The 27,428-nt window shown below is 33.6% G+C and overlaps 1 protein-coding gene across 3 annotated transcripts in view; it reads right to left on the bottom strand.

Annotated features, from left to right (window-relative positions):
- ASCC3 (activating signal cointegrator 1 complex subunit 3) overlaps nucleotides 1-27,428 on the bottom strand; it is a 326,479-nt gene that overhangs the window by 274,573 nt on the left and 24,478 nt on the right. The window contains exons 2-4 of one of the 3 annotated variants that reach the window (XM_082405191.1): nucleotides 26,972-27,102; nucleotides 24,326-24,476; nucleotides 9,308-9,867 (exon numbers count right to left, since the gene is read on the bottom strand). In XM_082405191.1, coding sequence (XP_082261317.1) covers nucleotides 9,308-9,867; nucleotides 24,326-24,476; nucleotides 26,972-27,061 — 801 coding nt within the window. In that variant the 5' untranslated portion in view covers nucleotides 27,062-27,102. Of the gene's footprint in view, nucleotides 1-9,307; nucleotides 9,868-19,101; nucleotides 19,696-24,325; nucleotides 24,477-26,971; nucleotides 27,103-27,428 lie in introns of those variants that run through there. The other 2 variants (XM_082405193.1, XM_082405192.1) reach the window with 2 other exon arrangements.

Below are 27,428 nucleotides of genomic sequence, written 5' to 3'. Positions count from 1 at the left end.
ACAAGCTGAGCTCCAGTTCTAGACAGCAAGGCCAGGAGTCTGGCTCCTGTGAGATAACCTAGATGAAAAGTGCTCTTTGGGGACTTCCCTGGCAGTCCAATGGTTAAGACTTCACGATTCCACCACAGGGGGCGTGGGTTCAATCCTTGGTAGGGGAACTAAGATCCCACATGCTGCGGCATGGCCAAAATGTAACAAAAAAAAAAAAAAAAGTGCTCCTTGTAAACAATGTGCAAAGCAGAACAAGGCTTAGCTGAGGCCAGGGCCTGGGCATGGGGTTCCCCTGTTTATGAGAAGGGGCTGGAAAGAACTACTACCAAAATGAGACTTGGGGCCACAACTCTATAGCAATCTAAGATGGGGAGGAGGGGGAATGTGGAGGGAAGAAGCTACAAATCAACATCACCATCAGCATAATTAAAATTCTAAATCATATGAAGAAATCTTAAACTAAAAATGACAGTCAACAAAATCAACAATGGAACTTAAGTTCACTCCAGAAGAAGGTAATATGGAACAATGTGATAAAGACTTTCAAATAAATACTATTTATTTATTTGTGATAAAGACTTTCAAATAAATACTGTTTCAAATACTATTACAAAGCTCCAAGAGGTAACAAAGCAGTTGTCTTCATTAAAAGAATTTATGAAACAAAACAAAAGAGGGTATATTGGAACATTCTATCCTTTTTGCTCAATTTTTCTGTAAACTTAAGGCTGCTATTTAAAAAGTTTATTAATTAAAAAAAGATGATAAATGATTAAAGGAAAAAAGAATTTTAAATCATTATCAATCAAGGTGATTATTCTCCTATTGCTGATAAATATTTGTAAAGTTAAATGATCATACACTTGTTGTTTAAACAAAAACTACCTAGTAAAATATAAAAAAGATGCCTAACAAATCTTTGTGAAGAAAATGAGTAAGTAATGAAAAGAGGTAATTAATGATCAATATGAGGTCATTTTCTATCAGCATTAGTTATCAGGTCAGAAACTATACATCTCTTTTAACATTCTCATTGGAATCTACTTCATTTTTCAGATACAATAAACGTCCTTGATGTCACTTTATATTTTTAGAGTATTTCAAATGTTATCATCATTATTACTGATTGCGTAAGAAAACAAGTAGTTATAAACAGATTAAAATTTTTAAAGAAGAAACCCATTTCCACCGTGAAACAAATACATCTGCTATAACTGGATGTAACTACAAGGACATAAGGCTTGTCCCAACTCCTTTGTATCTAAAGATTGGGAAACTGCCAGATGTCTTATTATTTAAAACTAATACCTGTGATATGAATAAAAGCTAAAACATATGTGGGGAAAAAAAAATAAAGAGAAGAGCAACAAAATTAAAAGCTGGTTCTCTGAAAACAAACATTCCTCTATCAAAAATTAGAAAGTAGAGAACAGACAGAAATACAGGGGCAACATAACCAAAAGCTAGTGTAAAAAAAAATTTTTTTTTAAATAAGAAAACATTATGAATAACTTTAGAGCAAAAAGCTTGAATACTTGGCTAGTGAAATAGCTAATTTCATAGAAAAATATAATTATCAAATTTGATTTAAGAAGAAATAGAAAATTTGAATAAACCAACAACGACTGGAAAATATGAATTGCTAATTAATGTCTGCCCTACAAAAAGACACCAGGCAACATAGTTTTAGAAGCATACTTGCTTCAAACTTTCATGAAAGAAATAATCCCTTTCTTATAGAAACCTTTCAAAAAACAGATAAAGAAAGCTCCAGAAGTTTATTTTATGAAGTCAGAATAACCTTAGGTATTAGTATTAAAACAGGGTAATTTACAAATTCTCTACTCAGGCTGGGATTCTAAGAATAGTAGAAGGATTGGAAAACCATGTGATGCACCAGTGACTATCCAATAAAGTCCCAAGAAAAAGAGGAGGCATTCTGCATCTCATAAATTAAACTAAGGCAAATCCATGTATTTCCTTTCTTAATTATAAAGGGAGGCATTTTAAAACTTAGAGTTGTATCTACACCTCTACTGTGTAAACAGCATACATTATACACTGTAGTAAACATGGTATCCAAAGAAAAACTATACTCAATTTAGGGAATGTCTTCCTTTGAGATAACAAGCAATTTTAGATTAGCACATGAAATGGTGTGCATATTGAAAACAAAGAATAATGAAGTATGATAAAAGAAAATGTTAACTGAGTAATTCTGAAAAAAGTTTTGAATTAACAGTCCATATGGAACTCAGTGTCAGAATAATTACATAAAGCAGAGTATGTTATTTATAACATTGTAAATTATTCTTAGTTTGGTTTGTGGCATAAAAAATTATTAAGTATTCATACATTCCAAAATAAAGTCTTAAACAACAAAAGAAAATGACCGTGAAAATTAGGACAGCATTTATTTAGCATTTATTTATCTCTCAAGAAAAATGTGCTATGCAAATTGTTGTTGCACTGCAGAGAATCAGATAAATTATATTTTCAGAAAAACTAATGTTCATTATTTACAGGTAATTAATCTAACACAACAACTTAACAAAGCTAAAAACAAGGTCACTTACCACTTAGTTAAAACTACTTGGAATGTAAATACTATTTATTCCTCACATACTATAATTAATTAGATGTATAGTAAGTAAGGTTAAAGCTAGGTACCATTGTATACTTAAAAGCTTACTTTACATTTTCATGCACACGGCAAATTGATAGCTTCCTTGATTCTTAAAAACAAAATATGCTGATTTTTAATTGCCTTAGTGAAAACAAATTTACAGCCATCATATGTATGTATGTGCGTATGTGCACATGTACATATAAAGCTGAACAAATAACGTATTAAATTTTAAATATTTTAAAAATGCTTACAGCAATTTCTAAATCTAATAGGCATACTTATATATGTTTATCAACTGGATAAGCATTATCCAGAATGTTTTTTACTCATCTCAAACACTATTAAAACACAGAAATTTATTCTTTATTCTAATAAACTGTATTTATCTTATTTCTTTCCCATATCGAAACATTACAGATATTTCTCAACTTATAAAATCCATATGCTCTTCCAAATTAGTCATAACATTCATTATATCAAACATAATTTTCATGCCCATTCTCCTTTTACATATACGTATGAAAATTCCAAGAGGAGACTTAAGAAAGCAAGATAATGGGAGTGGGTTGATTGAACTTTGTTACCTTTCCTTTTTGTCTCCCAAAACCTAAGAGTACTTGACACACAGCTGAGAATGAATGAATAAATGAGTGAATGAACAGTGCCAAACAGAGAAGAATAAGACTAAATGTACGAAATTTGGTAAAAGGTCTTACTCCTTGAACAACCATTCCAACTATAAGCAAAATAGTTTGGAATCTGTTACTGCCACAAATTGGAAACAAGCAAGTATTTTTAAGTCCTCATTGTGAGTTTAAGTTAACATATTAATAATACCTTTTCGGGACTTCCCAGGTGGCGCAGTGGTTAACAATCTGCCTGCCAAGGCAGGGGACACGGGTTCGAGCCCTGGTCCGCGAAGATCCCACATGCCCCAGAGCAACTAAGCCCATGCGCCACAACTACTGAGCCTGATCTCTAGAGCCCGCAAGCTGCAACTACTGAGCCCGCATGCCACAAATACAGAAGCCCGTACGCCTAGAGCCCTGCTCTGCAACTAGAGAAGCCACCGCAATGAGAAGCCCTCACATTGCAACGAAGAGTAGCCCCCGCTCACTGCAACTAGAGAAAGCTGCTGAACTAGATCTTCTGTCTATAATTAACAGTGTTCCTGGTTACAAGTATATGAACTTATATTTATCTATTTTATCATGTCATATTCAGATCATCATTCTAACAATTTGAGCCACAAAGAAGGAGATAAAAGCGACATTCAAACAAGATAAATAAAAAAATACAGCCAGTGCTTTCCCAATATAGACCATAAAACTTAAGAGACCTGTTACAGCAGGTAACACTTCAACCATCTTGACCTTTCCTAAATTTTACATTCAGCTAAAAGTAGAACATGAATTTTCCTCATGAAAATTTCATCCCTTAAAAAGTAAAAGTAGGAATGAATAACCTAAAATGGCAGACAATGTGGAAGTAATAAGAACCTTGGGAGAAAATGGCTAGATCACTTTAGAGTATGCAATATGGACATATTCAGATATGTACCTACAAATTAAATACAAAGATACATCTGATCCAAATAACATTCTGACTAAAACCAGTGAGACTAAAAAGAAAAAAGTTCAAAAAAGATGGGAGGTTCAATCATGTCTTTGGAATCACCTTTCTAAGCATAATACCAAAAAAAGATTCCTAAATGAAAAGATGAATAGATTTGCCTATTTGTACACTCAAAACATCACAAAAAAAATCTTTTAATCTCATTATAAATTCTCTTATAAATTATAAAGAGTAATTGAACTTCATCAAATGAAAAATTGGCAATTCTCACTAGAAAGCAGTAAGCTGCCTATAAATATATGGGGAAAAAAATCTTTAACCTCAGTAGTAATAAGAAATGTAATTAAAACAGTGAGATATAATTACCTCCTTAATAAACAGGGTTGGCAAGGATGTAAGTACAAGGATACTCTTATACACTATAGGCAGAAATGTACACTGGTAGATTCTTTCAGGAAAGAATTTTGTCAGTACTTTTGGATGCAACATTTTCAGTACTAGTAATATATTCAAGGGAAAAATATGTATTAGCAAATATTTAGCATAAGAGTTTTTATTGCAATGTTATTTATAATAGGGAAAAGCTAGATTTAACTTAAATCTTCAATAGCAGAGTATTAATTTAATAAACTAGGATATGATGATAAATGTATACTATGCAGCCATTAAAAGTTATTATACATTAACCAAATCACCATGTTATATATCTGAAACTAATCACATTGTAAATCAACTATACTTCAACTAAAAAAATATATAATAGATAATATATTGCATGTTTTATTGTCATAAAAACATGCATAGAAGTGTTAAGTAACAAAAAAGCATTACATATACTATAAGACCCATTTTCTTAAGTATTCATATTTTTAAAAATATATACTCTAAAATATTTGCAGTGGCCATCACTAGATAGTAGTGAGAATCTTACAGATGATTTCGTTCCTACATTTTATGTTCTAAATTTTCTACACTGATACTTTGTTTTAAATTAGAAAAAAAAAGTTGTGCAAAGAACAGTTGGCATTAAAAAATGAAATGGCATAAAAGACTAGAATTTCCACCACAATCCTGAAAAAAACAAGAGAAAAAAATTGGATTTTAATAAAACACTATGGCTATGCGTAACTATAAACTGAAAAATATTAGAGGGACATGAGAGACAATATGGTAGCAAAATCACAATAAAAACTAACATAATTACATATATGTTTTTAAAACCTATTATAGTAGTATCTGTAAGGTTAAACCTCTAAAAATATCTAGGCACGTAAAAACGAGAGAAATAACAAAGAGAGTTCTTTTACCAAGCTTGAAGCAAGGAAATAAAATCAGGACATATGTTCTTCCCTGGGGAAGATGGGAGAAGCAAGTCCATTCTCACTTTGCATGCATCTTCTCCTACAGAGAATATTAGCTTAAGACAGGAAAGAGCAGAACAAATACCATAAATATTGAATGCTACCCATGGAGAAATATTGAGTTCTACCTTATGGAGAAAGTAGTAAGGAATCACCTAACTTCTTCAAATAAATAAGTTCAGGTGTTCAGACCTTGATGAATCATATGCCAAGGTTCAAGAACTGCTTACAGAGTTGAGGTCAGAGTCATTGCTATCTCTGAGAAATAACAAAGGAAAACAGAAGTGCCAGATGAAGGCAAAATTCCCCAATTTAAAAAAGAAATGATAAAAATGATGGGTTGTGAAAATTATTTAACCCAAATATCAACACATGGAAATGTAACAGAAGAACAGAATTCACAAGTAAAATCATGGCAAAATAGTCTTAATTCTTTTTCTTATGAGATTATTAGGTTACTTGTTCTTAGATTGGATAAGCAACTGAAAGTTTGATATCTTTGAAGACAAGATGATGAAAGCATTCTACAGGTCAATACTGTTATATCTATGGAGCACTGAACAACTGTACACAGATTGTGTTGATATAATGGATTAATGTTAATGTAGAGGAAAACTGAAGGAGTTTTACACTTAAAAAAAAAAAGCTAAGGAAGGGAAAAATTTAACTGCCATCACATGTCTAAAACACAGTCATATAAAAGAGTAGACATCTACAACTTTACTGCCCCTGTACAGATACGAGATTAAATGGCAGACGTAATAGGAGCAGTTATCAGTCAGCAAAACAAGTAAGTTACATGAGGACTACTCAAGCAAGGGATAAGATGCCTTTTGAAAAAAAGAAACTCTTCATTAGAGTAAGTAGCCCTTATTATATGGGCACCAACTTGGATAGAATGCTAGACACACAAATAATACATTGGGTGGGGGAATTCTACGATTCTAAATATTCTCTAAGTATAATTTTACCCAATGGTAGCTCTCTCTTCAGACTCTGGGCAGGGGAAGGGCTCTTATTATTTGGTGGAAAGACGACAGAAAAAGCAGCACATATTTTGTCTTCACAGTTGAAGAGACATTATTTTAATGTCAACCTGGTTAATGTTGGTGTCCTTACATTCTAGCAGGGCTAAGACTACCAGAAAGAATGTACAATACCTAATAGATATAAAACCTTTTCATGAAACATTAATGTTAATCATTCAGCATGATAATATTAGATTTCCTACTCTGGGTACCAAAAACATCACGACAGCCTCCTTATCAAACTGTAGTATATACATTAAATCAGTGATTCTCAAAGTCTGGTCTAGAATCTCCAGGATCCTTTCAGGAGGTCCATGAAGCCAAAACTATTTTCATAGTAACATTAAAATAGTATTCGCCTCGTTCATCCTCATCCTCCCACGAGTATAAAGTGAGTGGAGATTTCCAGAGGCTACATAATGTAGAGAATTATGAAGAATGCAGAACAGACTGCATGCAGAAGCACATATGGGAATCTAGCTTTCTTATATTAAGCTAGACATTGAACTGATTTGAAAAAATGTCATACAATGCCATTCTTCATACTATATTTTTTATTTTAGAAAAGTTACTTTTCATAAAAATGGTACTTATATTAATGTAACAGATTTAGTGTTATTAGTGTTAATGTAATAGATTTAGCTACTTATATTAATGCAATAGATTTAGTATTATTTTATATATTTAGTATTATTTTAATAAATACAATATTTAATAATATATTAAAATTTTTGTTTTAATTTTTAATACAGTAAATATCAATAGAACATATTGATAAACAACATAAGGAAAACTCTATGAGATCCTCTGTAATTTTTAAGAGCATAAAGGAGTTTTGAGAACAAAGTTTGGGAATTACTGTATTAAACCATGCTAATTACTCTACATCAAAATTTCAAAGGATGCTGGAATCATCTATAATGCAAATAAGTACTAAAAAAATAGTTTTCCCTCAGAAGACATTCTAACCAAGTAAGTCCTAATTTTTAGGATCAGGCACATATCTGGAACAGGGCTAGGTTCAGGACTGAACTCACATGGGTCAATAACACCATCTGCATAGAGTCAAGAAATAATGCTAATAGCAAATGTAAAATTAGAAATGTTATAAAGAATTACAGCTGTACAACCATGAACTATGATAATATCAATAACTCAAAATTCACTCTTCCAAAGAACTTGTTACACAACTCTATCAATATTTACATCAATATTAATAACTGCTAATAACATTTAATATTGAAATAATACCAAGAGATATGTATATTCCATCTCCAATATTCCCAAGTATTTTTCTATTAACACCTTTTCTATTTTACCAAAGACTTTTAAAATCAGAACTCACTTCAAAAACTGAATTCAAAAGATTTTCCTTAGAATAGTGAGACTTAAAAAAGCAAAACAGAAAAAAAAAAATAGCAGTAAAAATAATAATTCTCTGAATTAAGACCCAGCCTTCAAGCATCATTTTATTAATTACTTGAAACATCTATATATAACAAGGCATAGATAAAAATTTATTTACTGATCTATCAGGTATACACTCTAATAAAACTTTGATATATGGAAATAGCTAATTCCCTAAATTAATTCTCCTCTGGCGGCGGGGGGAAGCTAGATTTTTTTCTACATTCCTGATACTCCATGTGATTTTAAAATTCTTAATTTCAGTAATAACAACAATAACAAAAATAATCACAGCTACCATGTAATGAGTACTTATTAAATGCCACTTATCATCTCACACATGGTATCTCATTTAAGGCTTATACCAATTCTATAATCTACACATTCTTTTTATCCTGAGAGAACCCAGCAAAAAAAGTCTCTAGGGGATTCAATTACCTGAACTCTCACTACCAAAATGTGGGAAAGACTTCTGATTTCAGTCTCTGCCCTTTCTACAACAATATGCCACCTCTCTTAATCCTTCATCAAATATGTTATTCATCCAGTATTAAAACTGGGCTGACATTATTTTAAATTTATATCAGATAATGAATATAATGCCATTAATTGAGAGCAAAACTGAACTTTTCATGTAACGGTAAGAGTAATTCATCATTTTGAATAACATAACCAAATGGTGGCATAGAAAGGAATTAAAATAATGTTTCCTTTGTGTGATATAAAAAACTTATAAAGACACAATTCTTTATTGAACAAGTAGTATAAAACAGTCCAATTACTTCTAGATCAGTCTGTTTTTCAAAGCTTACTCTTTCAATCATAGAAACTAGTCAAAAATATTTTTCTAAATCAGTAAGTCATTCAGTATATAGATAAAATTTCTAATGTTTTGAAGTTTATTATATTTTCATCAAAGAACTCATAGAAATATATAATGCTATACAAATGTAAACAGTTATTACTAGATTAACCATATAATTTATCATTCAAACCTATATACTTTTTGAAGAAGAGACACTACTAATTATTACAATGTAACAACAGGTTTAACCAGAACTGTCCCAGTAACCGGGACTTGTGGACACCCTAACTATTGCCCTAGACTCTTCTGCTATTCATTACACCCACAGTCCTCCTACAACTACGTAGTGGAAAGATACACATGCCTACTATGTAAAACCATTTGGCTACACATTTGACCACTGTAGCACAATATTAAAGAAATACTTTCTTTGCCAGCCACCCATATTTTAAAAGGCTATTTCATTAAGATAATTCACATTAAGATAAAACTGCAATAACTTCAACTATACCTCATTCTGAAGTTCATCACCACTTTTAACAGAAGCAAGCATATCATATAAAGTACAGCAAAGATCTTCTATTCTTGTTGCTTCGGCCATTTCATTTAAAGTTGCATTTAAGTACTTCTCAACTTCACACCACAAAAAGGAATCGTTTGCTTTTTCCGCAGGTTTGAGGTCCGGGGTGGAATACTCCTGAAAATGGTCAGTCAGAAACTTCTTGTAATCCAAACTTATAGTTTTCTGGGATTCACCATTTATTGGCAGCTCGTCAAAGTGGTCCAAATCATGCATGTCAAATGAAAATGCTAAATTTTTACCAAATAAAACTCTATCACCATATTCATCTGTTGTCATCTGGACGAGAGCAGTAAGACTGTCTTTACAAAAACGAGAAGTAATTCGATTAGTAGCATTACAAGCTGCAGTGGCAGATGATGAGGGAAAGGGACCAAACATCTGTTTGATAGCCTTTGTCTCCTTGTGACCAACAGAGTCCTTCAAGTGAAATGTCTTGAAGAGAAATGCAGCCGCACTTTCAACTGCTTCTTTCCCATTATCCGTTCCAACTATTCAGACAAAGGAAATAGCATTAGCACAAATGGATCATGGTTGAAGTTTCCATTTTCAAAGAACTACTACAAATCTTCCTCTGAGTAAATCCAACAGTGAAAACAGACTGACATTCTGCTATAGATAGATAAAGATAACCAATTCAGGAACAGGAAAATCCCTTTAAGTCCATTCCCAAATTCCCAAAGAATTGTATTAGGTAAATAACCCATTATCAGTGTTATATCAAAGTAATTACCTACAACAACCCCTTACCTCTTTCTAAAAACAATTTGAAGCATTAGCTAAATCTTATTTAAGACCAAATTTTAAAAACTGATTTGATGAGCTAGTTAAATAAGTAAGGTGCAAAAAAAGTCTGAATTATAGACTTTTGGAGCTGGAAGGAAGCCTCACAAATCCATAACTTTCTTTCCACGTACTATACATCTGAGATGGCAAGAAATAAATTTACATAGTTTTCATTCAAAAATATTTAATACGCAAATCAACTACACGTCAATAAAAAATAAAGTTTTAAAAACATTTAATACCTTTTCTACAAGGGTAGAAAGGTCAAGGATGAACATAAAAAGAATCTTTTAAAATAAAGTCAGCCATATTACACATTTTCTTTTAAATTCTGCTCTTGAGAAGAGGCCAGAAGTAAATTCTTACTAAAGTAAGAGGAAGTAAAAAGGAGCATCCCCTAATTTCTTTAAGGCATTAATATCTCATATCTGATTCTCTCAAATAAAAGAAGAACCTGTAACTGTGTCATAGAATTCGAAGAAATTCTAAGAGCAGAAAAAAGGAACTTCAATCTTGAAAAGGCCCCAAAATGCAATGGGACTTACCTAAAGTAATATTGGTGAAGTTAGTAATAATATAATTAATACCATCATCTTCCTGAAACCATGGCTCCAATCACATTAATCACAAATCTTGAGCAGCTTATGATACAGCTCAGAAATTCAACCCAAACTCCTATACTTTGTTTTCAAGTCATGCCAGGAACTGACCCCATTCTTTTTTTCCAGCTTTACTGGCTATTATACATTTCCTGCTCCAGCCAACAAGAATTTCTTAACATCCAAAACCCAGGTCCTGTTCTATTCTATGCCTATTTCCTATGCCTTTATTTTAATCTTCCCCAAGGCCTCTGATTTTTCAAATACTACCCATGTTTCAGAATCCAGCTCAATTGCCTCTTTCAAAGTGAGGATAATACTGTGTACATTGCTGTATTCCCTCACTGTTACCTAGCCAAAAATAGGTGTCTCAGCAGAGATTTAAACTGTTGAATTGAAGTGAATCCAGGCCTCAATGACACCAAACTAGTGTTACTACATTATACCACATTGCCTGAGTAACTTTTTATTGTTACTTTTTATTGTTTTATTTTATTTGATGTTTACAAATGTGTGTAGAAGACTAAGTTTATGTAAGTGAAGATAAGCAATTTTACAATGTATGTCCATTATTTAATTCTTTAAGTATGAAGTCTACTTTTACGATTATAAAGAATTTATAAAACACCATCTGACATATAATTATTCTTTTAGTATTCAGGAGAACACATGACAAAAATCTTCTAGAAATTAAATAATGCTTTTGAACTAATTAATTGAATAGGATTTGTGTATATTTTACTTATTCAGTCTATATATGAGGTTTGGAAAACTTAGGTTTTGGATAACTTAGGGATTGTGATAACTCTACAGATAATTCAACAGGTTTGGGACTACCGAAGTCTGACGGAAACTGGAATTCACATTTACAAATTCGTTCTTTATCTAACATTGTAAATGTTACTCTTTGGTAAAGAGAGTATCATTTTGCATCTTGGGATTTTCCTTAAACAACTTACTAAAAACTTTTACATTAAATTATCTCAATTCTTCCTAAAAAAATTATCTCCATCTTTTAGACGCTAAAATAGAGACTCAGAATTAAATTTGGGAGAGATCAAACAGCTATTTAGTTATTAAACAGGATTCAAAGAAATCTTCTAACTCCTAAAAAAAGTTCTTTCTACTACACTACACTTCTAGAAAGTAGATTTATCTCTAATTCTCATTTAATAAACAAACAAATAATCACCACCGTAGGAAATAAATAAATTTGAGAATAGTAAATTTATTACCAAAAGTGGAATTAACTTAAATACCTATCATTAGGTCACTGGTTAAATTATGTTACAGCCATACATTACATTCATTAAACATAATACAGTGGATCCATATATCTTGCCGTAAAATAACCTCCACAATACATTAAGTGAGAAAAAAAAAAGTGAGTTATGAGTTCACTTTTAAAGAAAAAAAATAACTGCAGATTCATAAAACATCTACAAAGATCAAAACCAATTTTCTCAAGGATTCAAATTTTTAATTTGAGCCCTTTTGTAATCTACAAAATTTCAAAAATAACAAATACTTTAAACTCTTAAGCCTAGTTCGGTAAGGGTGGTTCATACATGTTAATATCCTTGCCTAACTACTAATTCTTCTGCACAACCTACTCCACCCCATCTCTGAGTTGGGCTGCTAAGAACGGACACGTGTCCACACCACAAAAGGGTTTCTCAAAACTGAAGCTCTGTAGCGTGCTACCTGAGAGTCTGGGAGTTCCAGTTTTTGAGAAGCATTAGCAAACAGCATTTGTTGCCACGGCTGGCTCTCCAACAAAGAAAGAAAGATCACATTTTGAAACTAACGGCAAAGTGACTTCGATGGCGCCGCATAATGGCGATCGCACACGCGTCTTCCAGCCTGGAGCCGAGACATGGTTGCGGCGCGCCGTCCGCACGCAATGACGTATCACCATAGGGGAGCGGCTGTCAGAGGACCCCCGATAAGAAGGCAGCTCAGGATGGAGCAGAGAACTGTGGGCCCAAGGAGGGCAGCGACAAAGGCGACCCCCCCCCCAGTTTGCTAGTACAGCTCCCCATCAAGCAGTCTTTTGCTAACTGAAATATGTGAGGGGTGTCTGTAAAACAGAGAAAAGATCTGAAGGGAATGAATGCAATCACATGTCTGACTTGTCAAAGGTCTGGCAGGCCCCACCCTCCTCTCAACAAAATGGAATCAAAAGGGAAATCTACAGGAACCTAAATGCTTCTCTGTTGCTCCCCTTCTCCACAAGCCGGCTGAACCAGCACACAAATTACTGACAACATTGAAAGGGGGGGAGAGGGGGCGCTGGGAAAATGTGCGTGGTACACTTCCAGAGTAGAAATTTAGAATAAGTAGCCATGTTCTTGCTTTCTAACACACTATATCCAAAAATGGAACTTGTTAGATTAACCATGATCTTGTTCACAAATAATCTCTTTCCCCCCGCCCATTTCCCTTTACATTTTAAGTACAATTTAGTAACAAGTAATCTTTTAAATGATTATTAGGCTGAAACTCTTTGGTCAATTACACCACTGACTGTGCTAATCTTTCTGAGAGGAATAGGGATTTTAGGAAATTAGTTTTGTCCTCAAAATAAAGTCTCAGTAAAGAATAAAATATACACTAAATAATCAATTGACTAAAGTTTGAATGAAACTTAAGATCTCCAAACCTTTATGGAAGCTAGTCTAGTTACCTACCACTTGAACATCTAATTTTCTATACATAAAACACTGGTGCTGTAGCCCAGAAAACTGGCTCTATGCACCTAGCACTGCAACTGCAATACATTTAAAGAGATGTGCTTAAAAGGTCACTAGAATACTTTTTATTAATAATAAATTATTATTGCCCTGCCTCCTTTACAGTTATATTGAGAGCAAATGAGATGTATGTGAAATGTAAAAGTGTAAAGATATAATTAGTAACTGATTACTGTAACATAAAACAAATTTGTAAAATTAGAGTTGAGTGATGACAATCAAATCATCCTCAACACACAATTTACTTATATATTTTTCTTTTGATTGCAAAATATTAAGAATTAAAAGGTTGTAAATTATAACTTTTTAGTTGCCTACCTTTATAGTTGAGGAATTCTTTAAAAAGGATGAGTAGGAAATTTTAATTGAAAAATGAATAAAAATATCCATCAACTGTTTACATCCTTAATTGTTAAATATTCAATTAAGAAGTTGTCAACAAATGAGTTCCTTGACTAAGTAATTCTTCAATGTGTAGGAGAACGTATTTTACAAATTTATTTTTTCATGTTATGGCCAAACTTTAAATATCCATTTTACCCCTGACATTTGATCTGTAACTGTAAATACCAATATATTATAACCCTGCATCACATTATTAACTTAAGCTCATTCCATTCGTTAAAAATACCAGCAAGGAAGAAAAGCTATAAAAGAGGAAATTGACAGTAACACAATAATAGTGGGGGACTTTAACACCTCACTTACACCAATGGACAGATCATCCAAAATGAAAATAAATAAGGAAACAGAAGCTTTAAATGACACAATAGAACAGATAGATTTAATTGATATTTACAGGACATTCCATCCCAAAACAGCAGTTTACACTTTCTTCTCAAGTGAGCACAGAACATTCTCCAGGATAGATCATATCTTGGGTCACAAATCAAGCCTCAGTAAATTTAAGAAAATTGAAATCATATCAAGTATCTTTTCTGACAACAACACTATGAGATTAGAAATGAAATACAGGGAAAAAAACGTGAAAAGCACAAACAATGGAGGCTAAACAATACGTTACTAAATAACCAAGAGATCGCTGAAGAAATCAAAGAGGAAATCAAAAAATACCTAGAGACAAATGACAATGAAAACACGACGATCCAAAACCTATGGGATGCAGCAAAAGCAGTTCTAAGAGGGAAGTTTATAGCTATACAAGCCTACCTCAAGAAACAAGAAAAATCTCAAGTAAACAATCTAACCTTACACCTAAAGGAACTAGAGAAAGAAGAACAAACAAAACCCAAAGTTAGCAGAAGGAAAGAAATCATAAAGATCAGAGCGGAAATAAATGAAATAGAAACAAAGAAAACAACAGCAAAGATCAATAAAACTACAAGCTGGTTCTTTGAGAAGATAAACAAAATTGATAAGCCATTAGCCAGACTCATCAAGAAAAAGAGGGAGAGGACTCAAATCAATGAAATTAGAAATGAAAAAGGAGAAGTTACAACAGACACCACAGAAATACAAAGCATCCTAAGAGACTACTACAAGCAACTCTATGCCAACAAAATGGACAACCTGGAAGAAATGGACAAATTCTTAGAAAGGTATGGCCTTCCAAGACTGAACCAGGAAGAAATAGAAAATATGAACAGACCAATCACAAGTAATGAAATTGAAACTGTGATTAAAAATCTTCCAACAAACAAAAGTCCAGGACCAGATGGCTTCACAGGTGAATTCTATCAAACATTTAGAGAAGAGCTAACACCCATCCTTCTCAAACTCTTCCAAAAAATTGCAGAGGAAGGAACACTCCCAAACTCATTCTATGAGGCCACCATCACCCTGATACCAAAACCAGACAAAGATACTACAAAAAAAAGAAAATTACAGACCAATGTCACTGATGAATACAGATGCAAAAATCCTCAACAAAATACTAGCAAACAGAATCCAACAACACATTAAAAGGATCATACACCATGATCAAGCGGGATTTATCCCAGGGATGCAAGGATTCTTCAATATACGCAAATCAATCAACGTGATACACCATATTAACAAATTGAAGAATAAAAACCATATGATCATCTCAATAGATGCAGAAAAAGCTTTTGACAAAATTCAGCACCCATTTATGATAAAATCTCTCCAGAAAGTGGGCATAGAGGGAACCTACCTCAACATAATAAAGGCCATATATGACAAACCCACAGCAAACATCATTCTCAATGGTGAAAAACTGAAAGCATTTCCTCTGAGATCAGGAATGAGACAAGGATGTCCACTCTCACCATATTCAACATAGTTTTGGAAGACCTAGCCACGGCAATCAGAGAAGAAAAAGAAATAAAAGGAATACAAATTGGAAAAGAAGAAGTAAAACTGTCACTGTTTGCAGATGACATGATACTATACATAGAGAATCCTAAAAATGCCACCAGAAAACTACTAGAGCTAATCAATGATTTGGTCAAGTTTCAGGATACAAAATTAATGCACAGAAATCTCTTGCATTCCTATACACTAATGATGAAAAATCTGAAAGAGAAATTATGGAAACACTCCCATTTACCATTGCAACAAAAAGAATAAAATACCTAGGAATAAACCTACCTAGGGAGACAAAAGACCTGTATGCAGAAAACTATAAGACACTGATGAAAGAAATTAAAGATGATACCAGCAGATGGAGAGATATACCATGTTCTTGGATTGGAAGAATCAATATTGTGAAAATGACTCTACTACTCAAAGCAATCTACAAATTCAATGCAATCCCTATCAAATTACCAATGGCATTTTTTGCGGAACTAGAACAAATCATCTTAAAATTTGTATGGAGACACAAAAGACCCTGAATAGCCAAAGCAGTCTTGAGGGAAAAAAACGGAGCTGGAGGAATCAGACTCCCTGACTTCAGACTATATTACAAAGCTACAGTAATCAAGACAATATGGTACTGGCACAAAAACAGAAACATAGATCAATGGAACAAGATAGAAAGCCCAGAGATAAACCCACGCACCTATGGTCAACTAATCTATGACAAAGGAGGCAAAGATATACAATGGAGAAAAGACAGTCTCTTCAATAAGTGGTGCTGGGAAAACTGGAAAGCTACATGTAAAAGAATCAAATTAGAATACTCCCTAACACCATACACAAAAATAAACTCAAAATGGATTAGAGACCTAAATGTAAGACTAGACACTATAAACTCTTAGAGGAAAACATAGGAAGAACATTCTTCGACATAAATCACAGCAAGATCTTTTTTGATCCACCTCCTAGAGTAATGGAAATAAAAACAAACAAAAAAAAAACAAATGGGACCTAATGAAACTTCAAAGCTTTTGCACAGCAAAGGAAACCATAAACAAGACCAAAAGACAACCCTCAGAATGGGAGAAAATATTTGCAAACGAATCAACAGACAAAGGATTAATCTCCAAAATATATAAACAGCTCATTCAGCTCAATATTAAAGAAACAAACAACCCAATCCAAACATGGGCAGAAGACCTAAATAGACATTTCTCCAAAGAAGACATACAGATGGCCAAGAAGCACATGAAAAGCTGCTCAACATCACTAATTATTAGAGAAATGCAAATCAAAACTGCAATGAGGTATCACCTCACACCAGTTAGAATGGGCATCATCAGAAAATCTACAAACAACAAATGCTGGAGAGGGTGTGGAGAAAAGGGAACCCTCTTGCACTGTTGGTGGGAATGTAAATTGATACAGCCAGTATGGAGAACAATATGGAGGTTCCTTAAAAAAAACTAAAAATAGAATTACCATATGATCCAGCAATCCCACTACTGGGCATATACCCAGAGAAAACCGCAATGCAAAAAGACACATGCACCCCAATGTTCATTGCAGCACTATTTACAATAGCCAGGTCATGGAAGCAACCTAAATGCCCATTGACAGACGAATGGATAAAGAAGTTGTGGTACATATATACAATGGAATATTACTCAGCCATAAAAAGGAACAAAATTGAGTCATTTGTTGAGCCGTGGATGGATCTAGAGACTGTCATACAGAGTGAAGTAAGTCAGAAAGAGAAAAACAAATATCGTATATTAACGCATGTATGTGGAACCTAGAAAAATGGTACAGATGAACCGGTTTGCAGGGCAGAAGTTGAGACACAGATGTAGAGAACAAATGTATGGACACCAAAGGGGGAAAACTGCAGTGGGGTGGGGATGGTGGTGTGCTGAATTGGGCGATTGGGATTGACATGTATACACTGATGTGTATAAAATTGATGACTGATTAAAAAAAAAATAGTTGTGTTAAAAAAAAAAAAACCAGCAAGGCAGGCAAGTGGCTATAAACATTTTATATTTGAATAGAGATTAGCTAACTGATTGTTATGACAATTTATTTTACAAATATGTAAAATACTTGTACCAGCAACTTTCCTAGGACAGCATTATATATAAAAAAGTACAAAAATGATTCAACTTAAACATAATTATCCCATACTCTCATCATTTTTTCCCTCTTACATATTTGTGTCTGCTGCCTGTTAATGTACTTTTTTTCTAACAAGTATATCATCTAAAGTTGTCACATGAACCTTACAAGCATTCTCCTCATTTTACAGAGAAACACAGATATAGAAAGGTTAAATAACTGAAGTTTATTCCCCCAAAAGGACTTCAAGTAGTGAGACATTCAGCCATGTCTCACTACTTTAAGTCCTTCATGATAAACCAAGTATCCTTAATATCTGTGGGCCAGTTTTTGGACTCTCTTCCATCTGGTTTATTCGTCTATCCTTGGATCAATACTTCACTGTCTAAATTACTGATCTTTATAATAAGTCAATATCCAGAGAGTAAGCTCTCCCTCTTTGTTTGTCAAGGTTGACTTGGCTGTCCTTCACCTTTGAATTTCCATGTAACTTTCAGATTATCTTGTCAATTTCTACATTCAAACACATACCCACAAACACAAACCTGCTGAGATTTTGACTGGGATCACATTGAATCTGTAGATCAATTTGGGTAAAAATGATATCGTTATAGTAGTGAGTGTTTCAATCCTTTGTATATCCCTCCATTTATTTAGGGCATCTTTAATTTCTCTCTATAATATTTTAGTTTTCCAAGAGGAAACCCCGCTCATCTTTTGTTAAATTTACTTCTAGGTATCTGATGATTTTTAATACTTTTGAAAATAGCATTTTTGAAAATTTGCTGCTCGTAAGTAGAAATAAAATTGATTTTTATACTGACCTTGCTAAATTCATTTTCTAACAACACAGTCATATGACTAATGGCAGTTTTTTTCAATCTTTATACTCTTTCTTTCTTTTTCTTGCTTTATTACATTAGCAAGGACCTTTAGTACAGTGAGAAACAGAAATGATGATAGGCATTCTTCTCTAATTCGCTATCTCAAAAGAGAATATTTTTCAACACTGTAACATTAAATATAACGTTTGATCTAGGGTTTTTTATAGATACCCGTTAGCAAATTAAGGAAGTTCCTTTCCATTCCTAGTTAGCTAAGTATTTTTTTAAATCGCAATTGGATTTTAGATACTCATAAAATGCTTTTTCTTCATCTACTAAATAATCATATGACTTTTAAACCTTTATTCCTTTACATGAATCACACTATTTTTCCCATTTAATAATTTAATAATTAACATTTTGTGCACGCACATGCACTTGCACCTTCTCTCTCACGTGTATTTCTTTAACTGATCCATTTGACAGTATGTTGCAGTCTTCAAGACACTGAGATTTAGGATATCTTACATAGCCACACCACCTATCTCACCTAAGATCTTACCTAATATTACCTAATGATACCCAACACATATTCAAATTTCTACAATGGCCCCAAATATATCTTTATACTTTTTTTCTGGTTCAGGATTAAATCAAGGATAGTATATTACATTTGATTATTATGTGCCTGTAACCTCCTTTAATCAACAATACCCTCCTTTTTAAATGACATTAAATGACCTTGCCCAGTAAAGCCAAAAAGGCACATAGATTTCTTTGTCTGAAGGTTTTTAATTCCAGATTCAATTTCTTTAATAGTCATATATTCATATTTTCTATTTCCTCTTTTGTCCATTTTAGTCATTTTTGTCATCTTGGTCCTTTGAATCTGTCAAAAGCTTTGCTCATTGTCTCATCTTCTTCTTCTCCATCTGGCCTCCTCTTCCAGAATGGACAGTCACCTTTAGGAAAAAGTGGCCCAAACCAGGGTCATGCTTTCGGGGTTTATTTCTGCTTCTAGATCTTGGCCCCATAATTCTTCAATGCTTTGGTAGTATGCTGATGCAGTCAAATAAATTTTATGTTTTATAGTTTTTCTAGTTATTCTCAGCAGAAGAGTTGTTCCAAATTACCTTGTCTGCCAATCTATGAGAAGTAGAACTCAACTTTTTTGGAATCCACAATTTTCAAGATAGCTATTTTTCACAAATACTTCTGCAAAACCTCCTGCCATATCCCATACACAACAGGCCTTTATTATTCTAAATGCCTACCCTTGCTTCCATAGACAGAATTGCCAGATCCTGCTAATACCTTCTTATACTTCCTTTTTCCAGTCATTACTTTATAAACTGCTTTCCACTCTCAGTTTTGATTCCTCACTTTTTTATAGTAAAATCTTATTTCCTTGACAACTCAAAAAACATAATGAATTCCCAAATTCCCTAAACCACACTTTGTAAGTTACTCCTGTCCTACCTTTTGGTTCATGCTTTTCTCAAAGATAAAGTTATTAAAAGTAAAATGCATAAAAACACCAAAATCCAAATAAAGCAGGGGTTATAAATTAAAGAAGGCAAAACAAACGTGTCTGTGTATGGCAAAATAACTTGAACACTGAAAAAAAAAAAACTATTTCAGTTCTGGCTGAGTCCTGATTTGTATTCAGGATTCAGAGTAAAATTACTAGATCATTCTGTTTGGCCTTAGGAGAGAGGTTCACTTACAAAGCTGATTAGGGAACTGCTGGGTCTTTCTACTGATCTTTCCACCATTCTTGACCCCCATCCTACTTTCTGTGTACTCTGTGAAAATCTTAGCCTCCTGAAATGATCATTTAAAACTCTAAATAACAGAAATACATGCCTAATACATAATGCATTTTACTGAATGTCATTCTCAATCTTGACCTCTTTATTTTCAAAAATGTTTTTACTTAGAGCACAAAAATATATTGACAAAGTTTCATTACGAGCAGAATATAGGTTAATACGACTATGCTTATCCTTCAAAATCCATGGAGGAGATAGCTATATCTACAATGAGTAATTAAATAAACTAAGATTAAGCGCCAAGAATACTATTTTTAAATAATTTATAGTATTTTCTCCCTCAAGCTAAGTTTTATTATTAAAATACTCTTTGTGGGGAGAATGAAATCGTAAAAAGGTATAAGAATATATCAAATATAAATCTGAGAGGAAAAAGTACTTTAAAATTACAAAAATTTTTAAAAAGCTACCACTTGTAAGACATTGTCAGCATCAGAGGTAGTAGAGACCATGGTTGACTTTTAGTTGGATTCTCAATACTTCATTTACTTATTGAACATCTGTGTATCCCTTGCACCACATTAGGCACTGGAGTACGAAGACACTCTGATTCCTAGAATCCCTGTATCATCAAGGCATTCACAGTCCATGAGGGAGAGGACAGAGGTAAATATCAAATAATGAGAAAGTACTCTAAAAAATATAGAATAGATGCCATTCTAATGGAACACTATCTACTAACACTGGAAAGGAATAACAAAGGACATGGATGAAGCCTAAGCCATTTCTTCAGAGATGAGAAGCATTTTACCAGATGATCACAATGGGGAAAGTTATGCTAACACACAATGACAGAGAGACTGCTTAGGAAAGTAAGATAGTAAACATTATATATGTTAGGAACAAAGGTTGCATGTGACAGAATGGCAAGGAGATGAAAAGGTAAATTATTTCAATTCATAAAGGAACTTTTCCTTTCTCATTCTAAGGAATTTGGTCTAAAGAGCAAGCTGGGAATAAAAATGAGCTTTGCTTCTTATAACAATCAGTCTAAAAAAAAAAAGAAAGATAAGTCTAGTGACTGTGAAGAAGTTGAATAAGAAAGGAAGGGTGAGGCAATAAGCTACTGCAGTAGTTCAGACATGCTATGGTAAAAGCCTAAACTAGGTCAAATATGTAGAGGGAGTCAATTTGAGAATAGCTGAAAAGTAGACTTTGAGAGAACATGATCTCTAACTAAAAGGAAAGGAAAGAATTTAGGATTTCCATCATGTTTCCATTTCAGAATTTTGGTCTAGGCCTACCTGTGCCACAAATCAACCACGGGGTTCACTTAACCTTCAAGGACCCTGTTTCTTCACATACAACATGAAGGGATTGGACAAGATGTTCCCTGATGTCCCCTCCAGCTTAAAATACCTATTACTCTGACTGGTCAATACACATGTACCTCATACTACTATGCTCAACTGAAATATAAGTGATTGTTCTTTTTACTTTATTCTCTTGCTCCACGTTTTTAACACAATTACACCAAAATTACCTGTGCTAAAAGGATGATATAAGAGAAGACACAAAGACATGTTTTCCATAAGACTAATCATTTCAATGCTGCTAGTTTTAATTACATTTCCAGTATCAGCAGTATTTTCATTCAAACAGAGTGGATGACTACTAGTCAACTACTAGTTTCACTAATAGTTTTTCAACTTAAACACACCATTAAAAAGTATATATAACGGAGCATTTTCCTAAATACAACCCTAAGATTTTATCTGTCATGAAAATATTCTTTTGAGACATGACATCTCAAAATAATCAATTCCTTAAAAACATCAGTCAATAGATTAGCTCCTGAGTATGAATCAGATGCTTTGCTAACAGGCAAAACTCCTAGAATTATGTTTAATGATCGGCTATTTAAAACAATAAGTTTAGACTTTTCAGAGATATTTGGGGAAAGTAGTCTAAAGAATAACTTATTTTTTAATAACCTTAATTTCCACATCATTTAATAAAGAAAAATTTAGTCACGGTACTGAATAAGCTCAATATTTTATACTGTTTTTACTAAGTATTCTGAGGTATTTTCATAATAAAATTAAAGGAAGGATATTACAGTTTTTGAAAACTACTTAAGTCAGACCACCCCCCCGACAAATAATTCTAACATCTTAGAAATGAAGACAGTGAAGCCCAGAAGGGTTAAGATCCTACTCAAGGTAATCTAGGTAGATTGGAGACTTTGCATTTTTGCTACTATTTTCTAATGAACCTAACTGCCTCAATATTCTTAAAACATAAAGTCTGAGTCTATGTCAAATGCTGTCACAAATCACATCAGTGTGCTCTATTTTCCCTAGGCTTAGTAAGTAATCTCAATTCTTACCAAAGCCCTTGAACTTCAAAAGATCATCTAATTGCAAAAACATACATGACATTCATTTTGTACTTTCACAACTTAAATTATGAGGGCATTAAATTCAATATTATACTATACTACAAACCAATGATAATTAAATAATACATCAAAGTCAAAATATTTGAATAATAAATTCAAAGATTTGATGATCATAAATAAAAAGTCTTCACGTATACAAGATATAATAGAAACACCTTCCAAAGTTGGTGAAGGGAAGAAAACTGCCAACCAGCATATGGTGAAGTTAGGATCTAAATTTTCCTTCTACTAAGAAATCACCTGAGAAAACTTTTTCATTTATTTATCAAGTGAAATTTTATTAAGACCCTAAAATATACCAAGCACTATTCTAAGCACTGGGGATGGAGTGTGTTGAACAAGAAAAATAAGATTCTATTCTCATGAAACTTACATCCTAGTAGCAAAACACAGGCAATAAACAAACAAGCAAAATATCAGATAATAAATGTTATGGAGAAAATGTTACCGAGGGTTACAAGATAAAGAATGACTAGGTAAACACTTGAGATTAGATGATCAGCGAAGGCCTCATTAAGGAAATAATTTTTAGGTGAGCTCAGAATAACAAGAAAGGATCTACCCACTCTAATATTAGGACAGAAGAACATTCTCAGCACAGGAAACAGCAGGTACAACAATCCCCAAATAGGCACCAACCTGGTGAGTTTGCAGAAGTAAGAAAAGGCCATGTGTCTGAAGCACAGTTAGTGAAAACAAGGATGACTCAAGGTCAGAGAGAAAGGTGAAGGCCAGATCATACAGAGCCAAAGTTATCAGTCTGAACTTTTCATAGGTAGAAACCTGAATTTGCAGTTAGAACTACAGTAGTGTTAACTATGCTTTTTAATTATCGGAGTCTAGAACGGGACAATGAATTTCCATGAACAAACTCAGATGTTTTACCAAAGAGTCACTTGATTTGTTTTACTCTGTCTTCAATCTTGGGAAAGTAACCTGTGTTAAGTCCAGAGTGTTACAATCTCTATCTACAATCTCCTTCAAATGTAATCAAATGATGTAAATATTAGTGTGCATCAGGAACTGAAGAAAAGTTCAGCTTCAGTACTGGCCCTCACTGTGTGTTAGGTGGGCATCTTAAGGTTCCTTCCAACTACATAAAATTTTTAATTTACCCTAATCCTTATTTCAATAAAGACAGTGGTTTAAACTCTAAATTCCTATAAATCCCTCAAGTTGACTGTATTATAATTACTAGTTTACTTCTGCCTCCCTGAATCCTAAGCTCCTTGATAGATAAGACTGTCTCATAATTATGAATACTTCCCTGGAAATTTTAACCTTTCACTCTATAGTATATAGTTTAAAAGGAATCTATTTTTGAACTTTAGTGGTTTAAAAAAAATAACAAAACTATACCTATTTGTTTTGCAGCCTGCAATATATCTTTTAAGTCTTCATTTACACTTTGCATTTCACTCTTCTCCAGCTTTTCATTCAAAAATTTTACAATCTTCATCCATGTCAGGTCCAAACCTACAATTTGTTCATGAAGTTTAGACCGCTTCAACTGAAACAGACAGAATAATACAGAAACATACTGATTAAAGGTTTTCTCAAATCTATCATTTATTACATATATTTTGCATTACATTATACAACTTGGCACTACCCACAAGAATTCAAAATTGTATCTACTCACATCCAAATTTACAGCTCCCAGAAGGAGCTTTATTTAAATGTGATTTAAAAGAATCTCATTTGTTTAAAGATATGTTTTAAAAAAGCTTCTTTTTTTTACAGTTTAATCACAATGAATACTCATTATGAAATAATTTCCATACGGCAAAGTAAAAAGCAAAAAGTCCAACATCCAGATAACAGTCGGTAACACCCCACATACCTCTTTTCCATTTTCCTGCTCGTTTTTAACATAGCTTAAACCATACTGTATATAAGAACTTTATGTCATGCTTTTTGATGAAAGGCATTTAAAGAAAATAAGACTCCTATGACAGGTTCAATATATTCAAATCAGTATTGCTTTCCTAAGTCTGATCCTAGAACAAGTTAGGCATCCAGGAGATTCTTATCTATACACACACTTTCCTTGAGACTATAAATCTTTCCATTCTCAAGAACTGACACAGAAAGCAATAAAAATTTTACTTCATATCACTGGACTTGATCCATGGATTAAACTTCATGACGTCTTGTGACCAAATGAAAAGTAGCGGGTCTGACAGAAAACTGTAATTTTCCTCTTGGTTCTATTGACAATATTCCTATTACTTTCATAATTCACTATTACTTCCCTGCCTCAGTTTTCTAAACTGAAATGGAGCTAATTAATCTGGGTTTAGGGGGAGGAAAACAGGCAAATGTAGAGATGAGATAAGACTGGCCCTAAATTGAATTAAGCTGTTATAATGGGTCATAGGTACACAAAGTTTCACGTTACTTTTCTGTCTCTTTTGTATATGTTGGATATTTCCCAAGATAAAAAATTACATTAAAATGAGGCTCATTGTATCTGCCACTTTCTTTCCTCAGAGGGGGAAAAAGTGTTTAAAAGCCTACAAGAATAAATTAAATGACATGGGATGAGCATGTAGTCCTTATAACTTTCAAATTTTAAAATCTCCTGTTGCATCTCTTATATAAAATAACTTGTAAAGGGCTTTGGTTAGGCGATGAGAGGAAATAATTCAAGTTTAAGATAGCAATATTAATTAACTGTATAGAATATATCCTTATTTTAATTGCTGTGAAAATGCAAAATAGCTCCCATCATAAAGAAGGTTAACTGTTTTGCCTATAGCAAAATTCTGTATCATCATTAGAGGAAAAATCTACCTAAAGACTGTTACAAATCTTTTTTTTCCTAGTATCAATCTTTCAGTGAAGCTATTAATTGTAAAACTGCATAAGGGCTTTAAGCAATAAAATTCCAACCTACTAGGAAACAATGTTAATATTCTACAAGAGTCAAATAAGGAGTCAGAAAAGTGACTGCTGTTTTTTAAAAAACAGCATAGGGCCAGTTCCTTCATATACTATATTAAATGGCTCATTCCTTCATATGCACAGTTCATGGACCTTTAGGCCTATTACATCCACAACCAATTATAAGGACAAGACAGAAGTGAATTATGAGACCAGCTACAGAGTTTAAGAGATTAATATTCACATTTGATAAGAATTTGACCAGAGATCTGAAAACTTACTCAGATGATCTAGAGGTAAATTACTGGATTAAATTACAAAATTAATTGAGGCAGGTATCTTAGGAACAGAAAAGTTAACAAAGGATTCAATATCATAGCTCTGTTTGTCCTCTTTGACAATACATTTATAAGTGCTTAAGATAAGTATTCCCATAGCAAACATCAATATGCCCATTCCCCTTCTTGGTGTAACACCAAAAAAGATAAAACTTGCCATTTTTAAAAATGCACACAAGGACTTCGCTGGTGGTCCAGTGGTTAAGAATCAGCCTTCCAATGCAGGGGACGCGGGTTCGATCCCTGGTCGCGGAACTAAGATCCCACATGCTGCAGGGCAACTAAGCCTGCGCAACCCAACTAGAGAGCCCACGCACCAAACTACTGAGCCTGCGCGCCACGAGAGAAGCCCGCGCGCCAAAACAAAGACCCAATGCAGCCAAAAACAAACAAAAAAAAGCACACAGAATTGAGAAAAAGAATGCCAGGGCTTCCCTGGTGGCGCAGTGGTTGAGAATCTGCCTGCTAATGCAGGGGACACGGGTTCGAGCCCTGGTCTGGGAAGATCCCACATGCCGCGGAGCAACTAAGCCCGTGAGCCACAACTACTGAGCCTGCGCGTCTGGAGCCTGTGCTCCGCAACAGAGAGGCCGCTATAGTGAGAGGGCCGCGCACCGCGATGAAGAGTGGCCCCCGCTTGCCGCAACTAGAGAAAGCCCTCGCACAGAAACGAAGACCCAACATAGCAATCAATCAATCAATAAAATAAATCTTTAAAAAAAAAAAAAGAATGCCAAATATTTGCCCGTATCTTATAAGGGTTTTCATCTAAAAAGTTTACCTGTAAGTCAGTCACTTCTTCATTATAATTATCTTGCTTGGTGACATTTGAAAAGGAGCGCAAGGCTCCCGTGAGACGAGGTAAAGCCATCTATTATTCAATCAGTGATCCATACAACAAGAAACCTGAAACTGAAACAAAACAAGATGATATTTATCTGTAGAGAGAGGTGGGAGAGGTAATCAAATTCAACAAATTAGCTTGTATAAGAAAAAAAGAAACCAATTAGTTAAAAAGCAATTGCTACCAATGTTGAAAAATTCTCCTGACACATTTTCTACCCAAGTAGTTTATTTAATAATGCATTGGCTTATAGGTGAGAAAGAAACAGACAAAAAAACCCCCCCTTGTTTGTGGGTACTACCATAACATTCCTTCAAATGAATTCTACTGATTCCTAAGTACAGGCATCAAATACTGTATTACTACAGCCAATAATATTGAGAGAGATAAAAGC

This window comes from Balaenoptera borealis (assembly GCF_965194805.1).
Source record: "Balaenoptera borealis genome assembly, chromosome: 9".
Taxonomy (NCBI): domain Eukaryota; kingdom Metazoa; phylum Chordata; class Mammalia; order Artiodactyla; family Balaenopteridae; genus Balaenoptera; species Balaenoptera borealis.
The sequence above is the reverse complement of the archived record's forward strand: the minus strand, read 5'-3'. Positions and strand labels throughout refer to the sequence as shown.